Below are 12,995 nucleotides of genomic sequence, written 5' to 3' on the forward strand. Positions count from 1 at the left end.
CAAGCTCGGCTTCCTCGAGGACCAGAGATTCTCTTCCCCAAGGTAACATCCCGCAGGTCCAGGGTCTGCAGGGACAGGGCAGCTGGCAGCCAGAGCCAGACCGCCTGGCTACAGAGTGCACCGATCAGACCCTTCCCTCTGCCAAGGTGGCTTTCAGGTTTGCCGCAAAAGAAGGGAGGGCAGTAAGGAGCGGGGTGGGGGTCCACCTGAACCCCACAGTGTGTCCAGCACAGCACACAGGCCCTGGCGGCCTTGGGACAACAGGAAACGCTCACACCTTCTTTTGTCTGATCCTTGCTTTTGAAACTTTCCTAATAAAGTCTGTTTCAAACTGTGCCTTGTGATGCTGTGGAATTCCCTTGAGCCCTCGTATGGCAGGTGGCAATCATGAAGGGATTCATCTTAACTCACCTTGCATGACAGAGGGCGCTTAACTGTTGTTTTACAACCTTAATCTCAGCTTTCTCTTCTCCTTGCCACCCTTTTTCCTAGTTGCCATCAACTTTGCAAAGCAGACCACAGTGCTAGGTACAGAACAGATAAAATAGTAGATAGGTAGTGAGTCAACACGTTACCCTTTGTACCCCCGCCCTGGTTTCGGTCAAGCATCCCAGGGAAGTTAACAGGTGACATCACATGTGTCGGTGTGCCCAGGAGTAGCAGCATTCCGGAAGCTAAGTCAGGTCAGCGGGGCACAAGACGCTCCGCAGTGCAAGGAACGTTTTATTTGACAAAGAGTTCACACGTCCGAGTTTCTCTTTCCACAGAAAAGCCCTTTAGCTTCCAGCCAGGCCCTGCGAGGCCCAGCTTGCTGAGATTTCCCACAGGGGAGCCAGGAGTTACACAGGCTTCCGGTGCTCTTGGGGGAGGCAGGAATCAGGAGACGGAGCTCACATCCCTGTTGGAATTGTTCTGTGTGTGTCAAGGAAGAAATTCTGACCCAGAACGTGGGAAGCCCTGAGGGACGGTTTGGCAGCATCTGTGATCTGCAGGTATGGATTCACCCTGCAGACACCGGAGGGAGGAGTGTTACATACAGTATATTATCAGCTGGGGGTAGGTGTGCATGTGTGTTTATAATCTACCCAGGACAGTAGAAAATAATTCCAGTTATGTAGACAGCATAATTTGCCTTTAAGTCAGGCGTAAGGCCCTGACTTAAGAGATGCTGTTTATTTATTTCCTTTTGACCTCCTTCACCCCATTTGACCCACTCCACACCTCATGCTTCTTACAACTACCAGTCTGTTCTCTGTATCTGTAAGGTTTTTTTCTTTCTTTTTTTAAGATTTCACGTATGAGATCATTTGTCTTTCTCTGACTTACTTCACTTAGCATAATGCCCTCAAGATCCATCCATGTTGTTACAAATGGCAGGATTCCCTCCTTTCTCATGGCTGAATAATAATAGTCCATTGTGTGTATAAATATGTCACGTTTTCTTTACCCATTCATCCATCAGTGGACACTTAAGTTGCTCCCATGTCTTGGCCGTTATAAATAATGCTGTGAGGAACATGGGGCTGCATGTATCTTTTTGAGTTAGTGTTGTCAGTTTCTTTGGATAAATACCCAGAAGTGAAATTGCTGGGTCCTATGGTAGTTCCATTTTTATTTTTATTTTTTTGAGGAACCTTCCATACTGTTTTCCATGGTGTCTGCACCAGTGCACACTCCCACCAACACTCAGGTGTTCCCTTCCCTCCACGTCCTCGCCAGCACTTGTTATTTCTTGTCTTTTTGGTAACAGCCATTCTAACAGGGGTGAGGTCATACCTGGTTGTGGTTTTCTTTCTCTTGATAACTTTAGTCATGTATTTAAATTCTCTAAGCCTGTTTGTCTACAAAAACAAGCATGCAAACCATCTCACTTTATATGCCGTTGAGGAGGTGAAATAACGGGGGCAAAGAGCTAGCACAGCCCTGGTACACGGCATCAGAACTCACTGAATGCCAGCTCTTAAAATGGAATCCATACCAGAATCTCTTTCATCCTCTGGACTTTGTTCTGCTTTTCTGCCATTTTGTTTCTAGATTGCAGCAGTGACTTCCGTCAAGTTCCCTAAAAAGCCAGAGGCATTGCTTTGATGGAGCACATGTCACTGTGGCTCAAAGTTTCCTTTTTCTTCCCTCAATCTCCCATCCGCTAGCCCCATGCTCCACCAACCCTGGTCCCCTCTTCATTTCTGTTCAGTTTGGATCTGGCCCCATCTGTTTACGGATCAAGGTCATTTGTGGCCATGGAGCTTTGTTGCCAGGTTTTACTTCCCCACTGCTGACTTCCTATAAGCCCAGCCTGTTCAGCTGACCTTCCAGCTCAGGTCAAGCCCACACCTCTGATGGGTCTTCAAAGATTTGGGGTAGTATCCTGGGTATCAAAATGTCTCTGTCCTTGTGATGTATTTCTCCTGCTGGAGGTTAGAAGGTGAAGACACTGGGTTGCATCTGTCTAACTGAGTGGTGGGTGGGCGACCCCTCTGTCTCTTTGTCCCTCTCAGTCACCTAACATCTTAGTTTCCTCAGACTGTCCCACTTTATTCTCCTAAAGAAATTATTAACAACATCCTCCTTTGTCTTTAAAAGTGTCCCGGTTTGGAAGATATCTTGTAAGGTTATCTTATCTTTTAGGTTTGGTATATATTTAAGCTTCATTTCAAATAGAAGAGATGGTGGGTTACCAGGCCAAAAAAAAAATTTTTTTTTCAGTACAATAATAAGAACCGTGAGAAGGAAAGTGAGACTGAAGTCACAATTTTCAGAACTGGTGCTTCAAAGAGCTTGCTTTCTGCAGTGCAAACTGGAATGTGTTTTTATCATCGCAAGAACTGTTTTGAAAAACCTGGTAGAGGCATGCTACATAATTTACATTTTAAGTGGCTGACCCTTGTTCAGTGGAGTGAGTATAAGCAAGCTAAAAATGCTCAAGGGAAACACACACACATACATACACACACATCACACTTTTTTTTTAATGCCTTTGAAAGCTTCTCCTCTTTTTTTCTCACCTCACTTTATATTACAGGGTAGAATGCATCTGCCACAAAGAGGTGCGAACAAGAAATCTAATAATATTCAGAACCAGAAGCAGCTGGCAGAGTTTGTTCATCCTCAAACTGTGCAGCCATGTTAAGAAGCAGCAGAGAAGTCATTCAAGGAGCTGGGAGGGAAAACCCCCAGCTTTGTTACCATCAACCATCGCCACCCGCACAGAAGGGACGCGAGCCGGTGTAGATGCCACATGGTATCAAGCCATGTCAGTGACGCCGGACCACAGGGGACAGGAAGAGAACAGGCGTCCATGTGGCTGACAAGGCTCTACTGAACGTGGAATGATGCCTTCACACACAGCGGCTGCTGCTGTGGCGGGAAGTCAGCGGTCCCCAGACAGCCCGATGACCAGGTTCACCAACTCTCACTTACTCTGAGGATGAATACATGTTCTCATCACTCCTCTCATCAGTGTATCACATGTTAACCAACTCCCTCCCTTTCCCATTCTGAGAAAGGGCAGAGGGCTATGAAAGATGCAGTGCAGAATCCCAGAGGCACTAGAATGGACCAGGAAACCACAGGCACCGTGGTGTTTCCCGGATCCGCTGTCCAGCAGGAGACAAACCAGGCTTCAGAGGAAGTTACAGAGAAAAAGCTGGATCTTATTCTTTCATTAAAGCACCACCAGGCCTCACGATCCGTCAAATAAAAGCAGCCTCTCAGACATGACACCCTCTAATTCGCACCTGGCTACTCTGGCCGATGGTGTGACTTATATTCGGCTCCGGGTGGTCGGCCTTTGACATTCTACCAACTCACATATTTGCATATTCAGAAGCCGTACAAGTACGAAAACATTCAAATGAAATCCACTATATGTTACAGTAGAATGACATGTAATTTATTCATAACTGACAGGCAGTACTCAAAATTAATTTAAATAAGCAAATGATTACACAAACGTCTAATAATACTAAAATTGACAGAAGGTATAAAATACCATGGGTATGAAATGCCATGGTAAATACTATTCAACAGACTACAATCATAATTCCAAACGAAGTCATGGTTTTTTAAAATGATTTTCAGCAGTTTTGAAATGATTTGATTTTGTCCCTCATCCAAGCAATTTACTTCTTCCACTGATATAAGACAAGGTCATCATTTTCAAGAAATATTACAGAATGACATAGCTCAGGTTCCTCTCTTGCAACACATTTTCTTGCAAATTGTTTTTTGATATCACCTCTTGACAGAGATGGCAAACCAGCTAGCACTCAGTGCCCCAAGCAAAGATGCCTGGATGAGAACGGTGCCAGGGTGTAACTGCATTTAGCAAGGGGCAAGTATGCATACTTCTTTTTTTGAGGCTCCAGCATCATCAACATATTTAGGCACCCAAGCGAGTAAAATTATGGGAATAAAATAATTGGATGTCCAGGTGATTACGCACAATGGCAACCGCGGGTAAGTTACAACAGAATTCTGTGGTACTTCAAACAAAAACAGCACCTACCTAAATTTGCTTCTTGTAAGCCTCATTACATTTTCAAGAAGCGCAGCTGTGTTTGCAGGAATGATTTGGCTTATCATGTGTCTGTCGGTATTATCTGAAAGTCTTCTACTTTACTGGAATGAGATCCAAGCATGGACCTGGCTTGAGAGCTATCAGCCGTAGTCACGAAACGTATCAATAAATTAAAAGGCTTTCACAGAACAAGGGTCAGCTAAATTTTTTACATACAAAATACAGCTAGAGAAATACAATTCTTCAATGCTGAATTATGAGGGAGAGGAAAACAATCTAAAAAAATAGAAAACTCTCTCCATACCCGGGCATCAAGGCAAGATGTAACACTGCATAATGCACAGTATGAGCAGTCAATGGATGACAGATACTCCAGAAATTGTGGTATCCTGGGGATCTGGTAATTACAACCAAGATATGAAAATACTGTACCAACAGGCATGCATACAATCACTGTGTGCATTCGGTGTGTGAGCTGGGACCTAAGCAGAGCGCTAACACAATAATGAGGCAGTGTTCCAGGGTGTCCAGTAAAACCAGTGTGGGTGACTACATGTTGATCAGACCTTCTGAGGCAGCAAAGTGTGGGCACAGCGCCATGTCTGGGTTCTGCAGCTGTTTTATGATTCTCTTGCGGAATTTCTCTCGCACACGATTAAATTCCATTATGTCCATGGGGTCCTCTTCAATCCAAAACTTATGGAACTCGTGCATCAAATAGCCTGTTAGAGAGAAAGACAGTGATAAGAATGTAAGAAAAAAAAAACCCTTACTTGTATTCAAAATCCCCCTGAATGCTGAAAGAGATGTCAGACCAAATAACAGTAACCATGGAGCTCCAAGAAGAGATCGGAATACAGCCAATACTGCGGTTAAAAATTATTCTTTAAAACAGGCACAGTGGAAGCTACCGATTGCAAGATTCTTGCAATTGGTCCCAGAATTATTCTCACTCTTCTCAAGCAGGAAGAAAAATCAATTCTGTCATCTCAAGAGTATGAATAACATCTGGAACATTTTCTGAGAGGTCGACAGTAACTACTTCATCTTTCCCCTAATTAAATTAACGTGATGGTCTGGTTTTTCAAAATGACTCCGGTCAGTCTTTTTTCTCTTGATATCTGATTTGAGTCAAGTTTTTAATCACCCTGACAAATCAAACGAATGTATTCTGATAATTTATTATGAGAAAAAAAAACCCTGCAAACCAACTCTGAACAACACAGACTGGTCATTAAACCACATGAAATTGTTAATAAGACATCTTTGCTCTGAAGCATAATTGATATTCAAAAACTTTGTCGCAAAAATGTTCTCTACCAATGATCTGAACTGGGAAACTTTTTGGAACAAATGTTAAGTATTTGATTAGAAAACCCATTCATTGTATTGTTTCCCCACTGCGCCTCTCCCTTTACCATATTTAGAATTGAACTGTGAACAGCTTTTTTGAAAAGACAATAATAGACGTGGCAAAACAAAGCAAGGTCAAGTGTCTCTAAGAAAAAAATATTTTAAAAGGAAATAATACTAGTTAGAAAAAAGGAAACCAAACATTACACAAGCTTTTCTTTGTCTTAACATTAGAAGACAGTTGGGAGGAAGGATTCTGGAGCCAGAAACCTGGTTTAAATCCTAGCCCTTCCCCTCCTTGGAGAAGGATTGAGCAACAGATGACAAGGGGGCACAGGAAGGGAATTTTGGAACATACATACATAATTCTAATAGTAAAAAAAAAAAATCAATAGCTTTTGTTTTTCTGGTAAGTAGCTACTTACAGGACAACCTTTAGCATAGTTCCAATAACAGATTTTTAAAAAATCTTTATTTATATCTCATTATAATACAAAATTAGAAATGACCTTCCGTCCCACCCCCACACACACTGCCAGACGTGGGTCTGCTTCCACAAACTCACCTGATTTCTCATTCATGACATTAAGTATGCCATTACACCTCTAAGTATATGGTCTCTCTCTTCAATATAGGAGGAAGGGTAGCAAGGAGAGAGAATTTATTTTATATTTTCTTCGGGTTGGCTCACTTCCTTTAGGATTTGTGTCTGGGCTCTCTACACACATTAACACGCTATGTTAATCTGTGTTAACACAGGTTAACATACTGACTGCTATTAACATCTCTGATGGGGACACATCCCAACCCTCACCCAAATGCCTCCGGGCTACACCAGCCAAGGCCCGCAGCCACTGTCGTGGGAACCTGATCACAGCAGAGAAGCCCCAGATCGGAGGTAGCGATCCCAGGAGCCATCCCATTTGACTCTGCTCCATCTGACGCCTGGATTCCCTGACGCAGCACCCAGCCTTGGGCTCCTCTGGTGACAACACTGACATTAGCCTGTTCCATGGCATGGATGAAGAACCTGGTTCTTTAGAGGTCCTTTCTCACACTGGGCCCAAATTTCCTGCCCCATATTTCTTGGAAAAAATTCAACACTTCTCCAACTCAAGTATTTGAAGGGCTGCCCTTTATGCCATGAGGTTAAGCACCACCATTACTTCTTACCATTTCTCATATGCATGACTTGGGGCCCGTTTCTCATCCTGGGTGTTTCAGTGCACACCAACAGAAACTTTTTTCCTCTAATCTCGGTATCTCATTCAACCAAAAGAATTCAATCATCTATCCATCCTAAAGCATCCCAAGAATGGCATGAGGGACTTTAAACCAATGTAGACCCTCCCAGATTCAACCAAACACCATAGTTCAATAAAATGAAGCTCATGTCACTAAAGTTTGAGATCTACTGGTTTAGAAGACGCCCTCTTTTTAAGTTCCCTTGGTTTCTTTCTAAATGTTATAGTGTTTATGGTTCTAAATAAAATCTATGATCATTTATAATTTCTTCTTCCCTTGCTCTATAAAACACACACATAATTTTCTTGACTTGGCCTCTGAGCTCAGATAAACATACCTGAGCTGTTCTGTACACAGAGTCAGATTCCCAATCCTGATGAATTAGAAGCAACTCATTAGTACCATGATTAATACGGTATTCACTCTTATTGACAATAATAAACAGGCACTATGAAAAATGCCTTAATGAGGAATTCACTTTTCCACAATGTACATACTCACTCTAAAGGTGTCTGGTGCAGCACGGAGTTTTAGAATACAGATCCATTTGGTTTCACCATTTTTCTACCTTACATGTAACTACAGGAAAACACTGTGAAAGCTTTAAAAGATAGGCTAGGGGAAGAGCAGAAGAAGGGGGGTTAATAATCTGACACCATTTTCCTTCCTCTTCAGGCTACAAAACTCAAGCTATAAATCTTGCAAACTGACTCCCTGGGACTCTATCTCATCAGGAAAATAATTAGACACCGTATAACATGATTGTAACCAAAATGCAGAAATAGTGGCTTGGCTTCCAGGGTCCATGTTATAATCACAAAACTTCACTCATTTATATAACATTACAGAGTGTTCATAAATCCGTTTAGCCAACTGATCAGTTGGCCCATCTGCCAATTAACAAATATGTAACAGATCTGAGGAAAAGGCAGAAGTCCTCATGCTGCACAAACCTTAGCTTCTTAGAGAGAGGGAGCCAGGCCGACAATTTCAGGGGATCTGCTGGCCAAGGAAGCCAATAAAATGGTGGGAAGGGCAGGGGGAGGAGAGAGAGGCCAGGCTACTGCTTACAGCCTCTTATTTAATTCTCACAACAGCTTCATGGAATAGGTAACGCAGATGAAATCTTCACTTGACAGATGAGGACGTTGGGTTTAGAAAAGATACCTGAATGGTGTACAATTACACAATTACAGCTGGAAGCCGGGACCTGAAATCAGCTGCCTTTTCCAGTGTATTCTCTTCCTCTGGTTCTTATTCTCAGTGAAAGTCAAAGAAAAGATAATTCTCATTCCTCTTCTGGGCACTGTACTTTTTCCTTCTGCTCACAACGCCTAACCTGACTTCATATCAGTGGAGTTGCCCGTTCAGGGGAGCTGTAGATTGAATGCAATTTTCATGGCACGCTGCCTTGGCAGTGCTGCGCTCACTGAATAAAACTATAAAGTCAAAATGATAGAGCTATTATATTCTTATATTCTTTCACCTAGATGAAATGCCTGTTTTGAATACTAATGTGCCCTTCCAGCTCAAGCCTGCAGCTTATTTGTTGTTGCTTGAAGGTGCCTTGGTTTTGCTTCACTGCATTTTGGTTAGTAGACGACAGAGACACATGTGAGGACACATGTAACTACAAGAATATTACAGAGGAGACGTGCAGCACTGATCACGTCTCACAGAGGAGCGATGAATTCAGGGCAGTTTGCTCCCTCTAAGGGGGACTGAGTTCCTCTGCCCTACCCCAATCCACAGCAGATGGCTGCTGTTTCTAAAACCTGGTGAGGGTCTTAAAAAATAAGTCATCCTAATGCATGCTTATTCGCCTGGGTTAGTGTTAGGGCTAGGGTTAGGGTTAGGGTTAGTGTTAGGGCTAGGGTTAGGGTTCTCTTGGAAGCTTACCAGTTCAGGCCAAGGTTAAATTTTTGCAGAGAAACTAGACTCCCCTTCTCCCAAAAAGGACATCATCCAATATTTTAGCTTCCCATCCATCCATCCGTCCGTCCGTCCATCCATTCATCGGTCCATCCGTTTACTGAGCACCTACTCTCTATCAGGCTCTGTGCTGAGGATACAGCAGTAAACAAAACACACATTCCTGTCCTTATATGTCAATTCCTATGATTCTAACTTTGATTCCCTCCTGTGAGAGCTTCCCATCCTTGTGGCTCTGACTTTCTCCTTAATGCCAATGAATCCCAAATCTGCCCCCTTGTAATTCTTCAGAGCTCCAGAGTCTTACATTAGAACGTCCACTATTTCCCAAAAGGAACACACACACCCCTGGTATACCTAAAACTAAACTCATTCTATTTTTCCTCAAAAGTAAGGGCACAGTAAATACAGAATAAGGTGGGTACAAGGGATACAGAAACACAGCAGGGAGTCCTATTTACTTATGTCGATACTCTTTCAAATGGTGCACAGAAGCTCTTTCAAGATATCCTTCCCATCCCTGCCTTTTTCCCTCCTGTCATCTCTCGACAGCCCTCCTGCCACCCCAAGCCCTGTGCTCTAGTCCCTGGCTCCATCAGGCTGTTCCTCATCGCCTGTAACCGCTCCCTCGGGCCGGACCACGAGGCCACCACTGCTGCATTTCCAGCTCCTCAGCCTTCAGGTCTCGTGAAATTGGCCTTTGCTTCGGGAAGCTCTCCCTGACTCCCAGGCTGAGTGACGTACGCCAGCCATGGGCCTTTTCAATTTTTAAAAACCAGTATCTTTACTTCTTCAGTAACAAAATTCTTCCCACTGCACTTTAATTAGCTGTTTAGGTGTCAATCTCCCTCAGCACAGACTCTGATCTGTAGTAAAGCCTCAGTACTAGTTGTCGAAAATGGTCAGAATTGTGACAGGAGTGAATACAATGACCTAGTTGTCAGAGTAGGAGCTGTAATCACATATGTAGGGGGCTTCCATTCTCCATGAACAAGTCATAAAATGGATGTATTTTTAAATTTGCCCTTTATTTTTATTCAACTTATAACATGCACATAGTTCAGAGTCAAATAATTTAATGTCCTGTTACAAAAAGCAAACAAAAACCTAGCAGCAACTCCTGCCCTAATTCCTGCTTCCTTAAGGAAACATTTCAAGCCTTTCAGCTGATTCTTTTGATTATTGACCACCATAGCGCTAAATAATTTCCCATTGCTTCATTTTTTGACTTCCTTCATCTTGCAGAGTCTCTTCACTTCTCTTCTGTGATAGATTTTCTGCTTTCTGGACCCTATTTATTCCTTTCAGGATTACTCTTATCTTGTGGAAACATACCCTTCAGGAGCGTCCTTATAAAGGCAAAAGGAGGTAAAATGTTTAAGACCTTGGCTTCAAAAAAAGGTGTTTTTTCTACTCCCACACTTACCTGGTAAGTTGGACTGGGTATAGAATTCTAAATTGGAAATCATATTCTCTTAGATGCTTTAAAATATTCTCTTAAATTTTTGAAAACATTATTCCACTGTCTTCCAGAATACAATGTTGCTGTTGAGAAGTCCAATGTCATCTTCGGTCCCAATTCTTGACGTGACAGATTTGGAAATTTTTAGAATCATCTCTTTCGCGTGTCATGAAATTTCACAATGACATGGACCTCAGTGTGAATCCATTTTAATCTGCTATGCTGCTGCTCACTGGTTTAAATACGAAAAGCCATCCTTTAGTTCTGAATATTTTTCTTGATTCAGTTCTTTGACCCTCTCCCCTCAGCTGCACTGTTACTTTTCTGGCACTCCTATTACTCAGCTGTCAGACTTCTAAGAACGGTCCTTTAATTTTTCAACTCTTAGTTTCTATTTTTCATCTTTTACTTTCTGTAGAAGTTTTCAGCTTTATCTTCTAATCCTTCTTGGAGATTGCATTTCTGTTTTCTGATTATTAATTTCTAAGAGCACTCTGTTGTTCTCCAAATGCTCCTTCTGTGACACCTTGTTCTTGTTTCATAGTTGCAATTTCTTCTCTTCTCTCTTTGGGGATATTAATGATACATATTTTTGAAGTTTTTTTCTCTTGGCATGGTTTCTATTTCTTTGCAGTGGCTTTATTTCTGCTTGTTTTGGATTCTCTTTCATGCCTGAGGCTTTCCTTTGTTTTCTTTTTTTTTTTCTTTTAATAGACTTTATTTTTTTAGGGCAGTTTCAGGTTTATAGCAGAACTGAGCAGAAAATACAGAGTTCACACATAGCCTTCCCCACCCACACATACATACTCCCCTACCCTCAACATCCCTCATCAGTGTGGTATATTTGGTACAATCGATGAAGCAACACGGGCACATTATTATCAACCAAAGTCCACAGTTTACATTCGGGTTCAGTCTTGATGCTGCATTTTTTAGGGGCTTTGACAAACGCATCATGCCATGCAGCCACCACTATAACATCATACAGAATAATTTCGTTGCCCTAAAAATTCCTTGTGCCCCATCTATTCATCTTCCTTTGTTTTCTTGTTATCTAGTGGTGCTTAAGAAACTATTCCAAAATCCAGTGGCTTAAAACAACCATTTTAATACACTCATGAATTTGGTAGGTTAGGAATTCAGAAAGGATATAGAAGGGATGGATCCACAATGCCTGGAGTCTCAACTGGCAAGACCTGAAGGCTGGGGGGGGGGGTGACTTGACAGCTGGCGGCAGGAATCACGTGGAGGCATGTTCACTCACACGTCTGGTGGTGGATGCTGACTACCAGGTGGGGCCTCATCCGGGGCCGTCAGCCAGATTACCTGTGTGCGGCTGTTTTGTATGTCCTGGACTTCCTCACAGCACAGAGGAATTAGATCCCTTTCATAGTGGCTCGTGCCTCCAAAGGCAGCTCAATGCCTGATCACCAGATAAAAATACCTTCCCTAACGCAGCCCTGGAAGTCACAGAGTATCGAAATCTGCTTACTCTATTGGTCAGCCAACTGGTCAGCCCAGATTCAAGGCGTGAAAGAAACAAAGAAGCCGTACCACTCAGTGGGAAGAGTGTCAAGGAATCTGAGGGCATGTTTTTAACCATCACAAACACCCGATAATCCCTGGCTGTCTGTAACTATTTTTTACTAAATAAAAAGCCAACTGGATTAAAAGCTGATTGGAAGCTCTGAGCACATAGGAAGGGTCTGTTGACTGTAAGCAGGATTGGAGCGACATGCCTGGGCCATTTCACTGGGGAAACCCAGAGGGTAGAATCTTTAGCTATTTTCTCTTGGGATGTTCAGATTTCAGAGAAGGCTCTGCCAATCTCTTGACTGGCTGCCAAAGTGACAGGAACTGGGGAGGAGAAGGAGCCTGGGCCTCAGTCTTCATCACCACCTCCAGGATGGTTCGCCATCATCTGTACCTGATTCTCATCAGACCAGAGACTCTTTATTTTTCTCTCTCTGGAAAGATACGCCAGCCTCTGCTGAGAAGCGGGAAGGACAGACGCTGTCTCCTGGGGAAGAGGATTCAGGCCTCTCAGAGCTTCTTAATGTGCTTTCGTGCACTCTTGCTATTTTTGGTCTTACCTTAATCTTCATTTTCTGAGATACCTAATGCTGCCAGTTCCTGAAGCTTTTGGGGAGTCCTGTGGAATCAATCAGGTTGCTCCTCACCTTTCCACACCCCGTTTGGGATTTGCTCACTCAAGACTACTAAATCCTTTAGTGCTTACTCTGTCTTCCAGCTTTCAAAATGAGGTTTTCTTGCCTTGTTTCAGATTTCTCCTATTCTTGTGCATCTACGCTTTCTTAGAAAAATCCCTTTATATTAACTTTAGTGAAGTTGCAGAAAGAAGCATAATGCATGTATTAGTTACGTTGTCTTTAACTGGAAGTCCTAGTAAGTAGGTATCAAAGAAGACAGAATCCTAGATGATATAATCACTACTAATTTAGGAATTTAGGTAAAATAAATTGC

The 12,995-nt window shown here is 42.7% G+C and overlaps 1 protein-coding gene across 4 annotated transcripts in view; it reads right to left on the reverse strand.

Annotated features, from left to right (window-relative positions):
• Positions 1 to 3,870: 3,870 nt before the first annotated feature.
• The window catches only part of ELMOD1 (ELMO domain containing 1), a 73,698-nt gene continuing 64,573 nt past the window's right edge, over positions 3,871 to 12,995 (reverse strand). For 2 of the 4 annotated variants that reach the window (XM_032472342.1, XM_032472340.1), the window contains one exon: positions 3,871 to 5,241. In XM_032472342.1, coding sequence (XP_032328233.1) covers positions 5,069 to 5,241 — 173 coding nt within the window. In that variant the 3' untranslated portion in view covers positions 3,871 to 5,068. The remainder of the gene's footprint in view (positions 5,242 to 12,995) is intronic. The other 2 variants (XM_006188997.3, XM_032472341.1) reach the window with 1 other exon arrangement.

This window comes from Camelus ferus, chromosome 33 (assembly GCF_009834535.1).
Source record: "Camelus ferus isolate YT-003-E chromosome 33, BCGSAC_Cfer_1.0, whole genome shotgun sequence".
NCBI lineage: Eukaryota > Metazoa > Chordata > Mammalia > Artiodactyla > Camelidae > Camelus > Camelus ferus.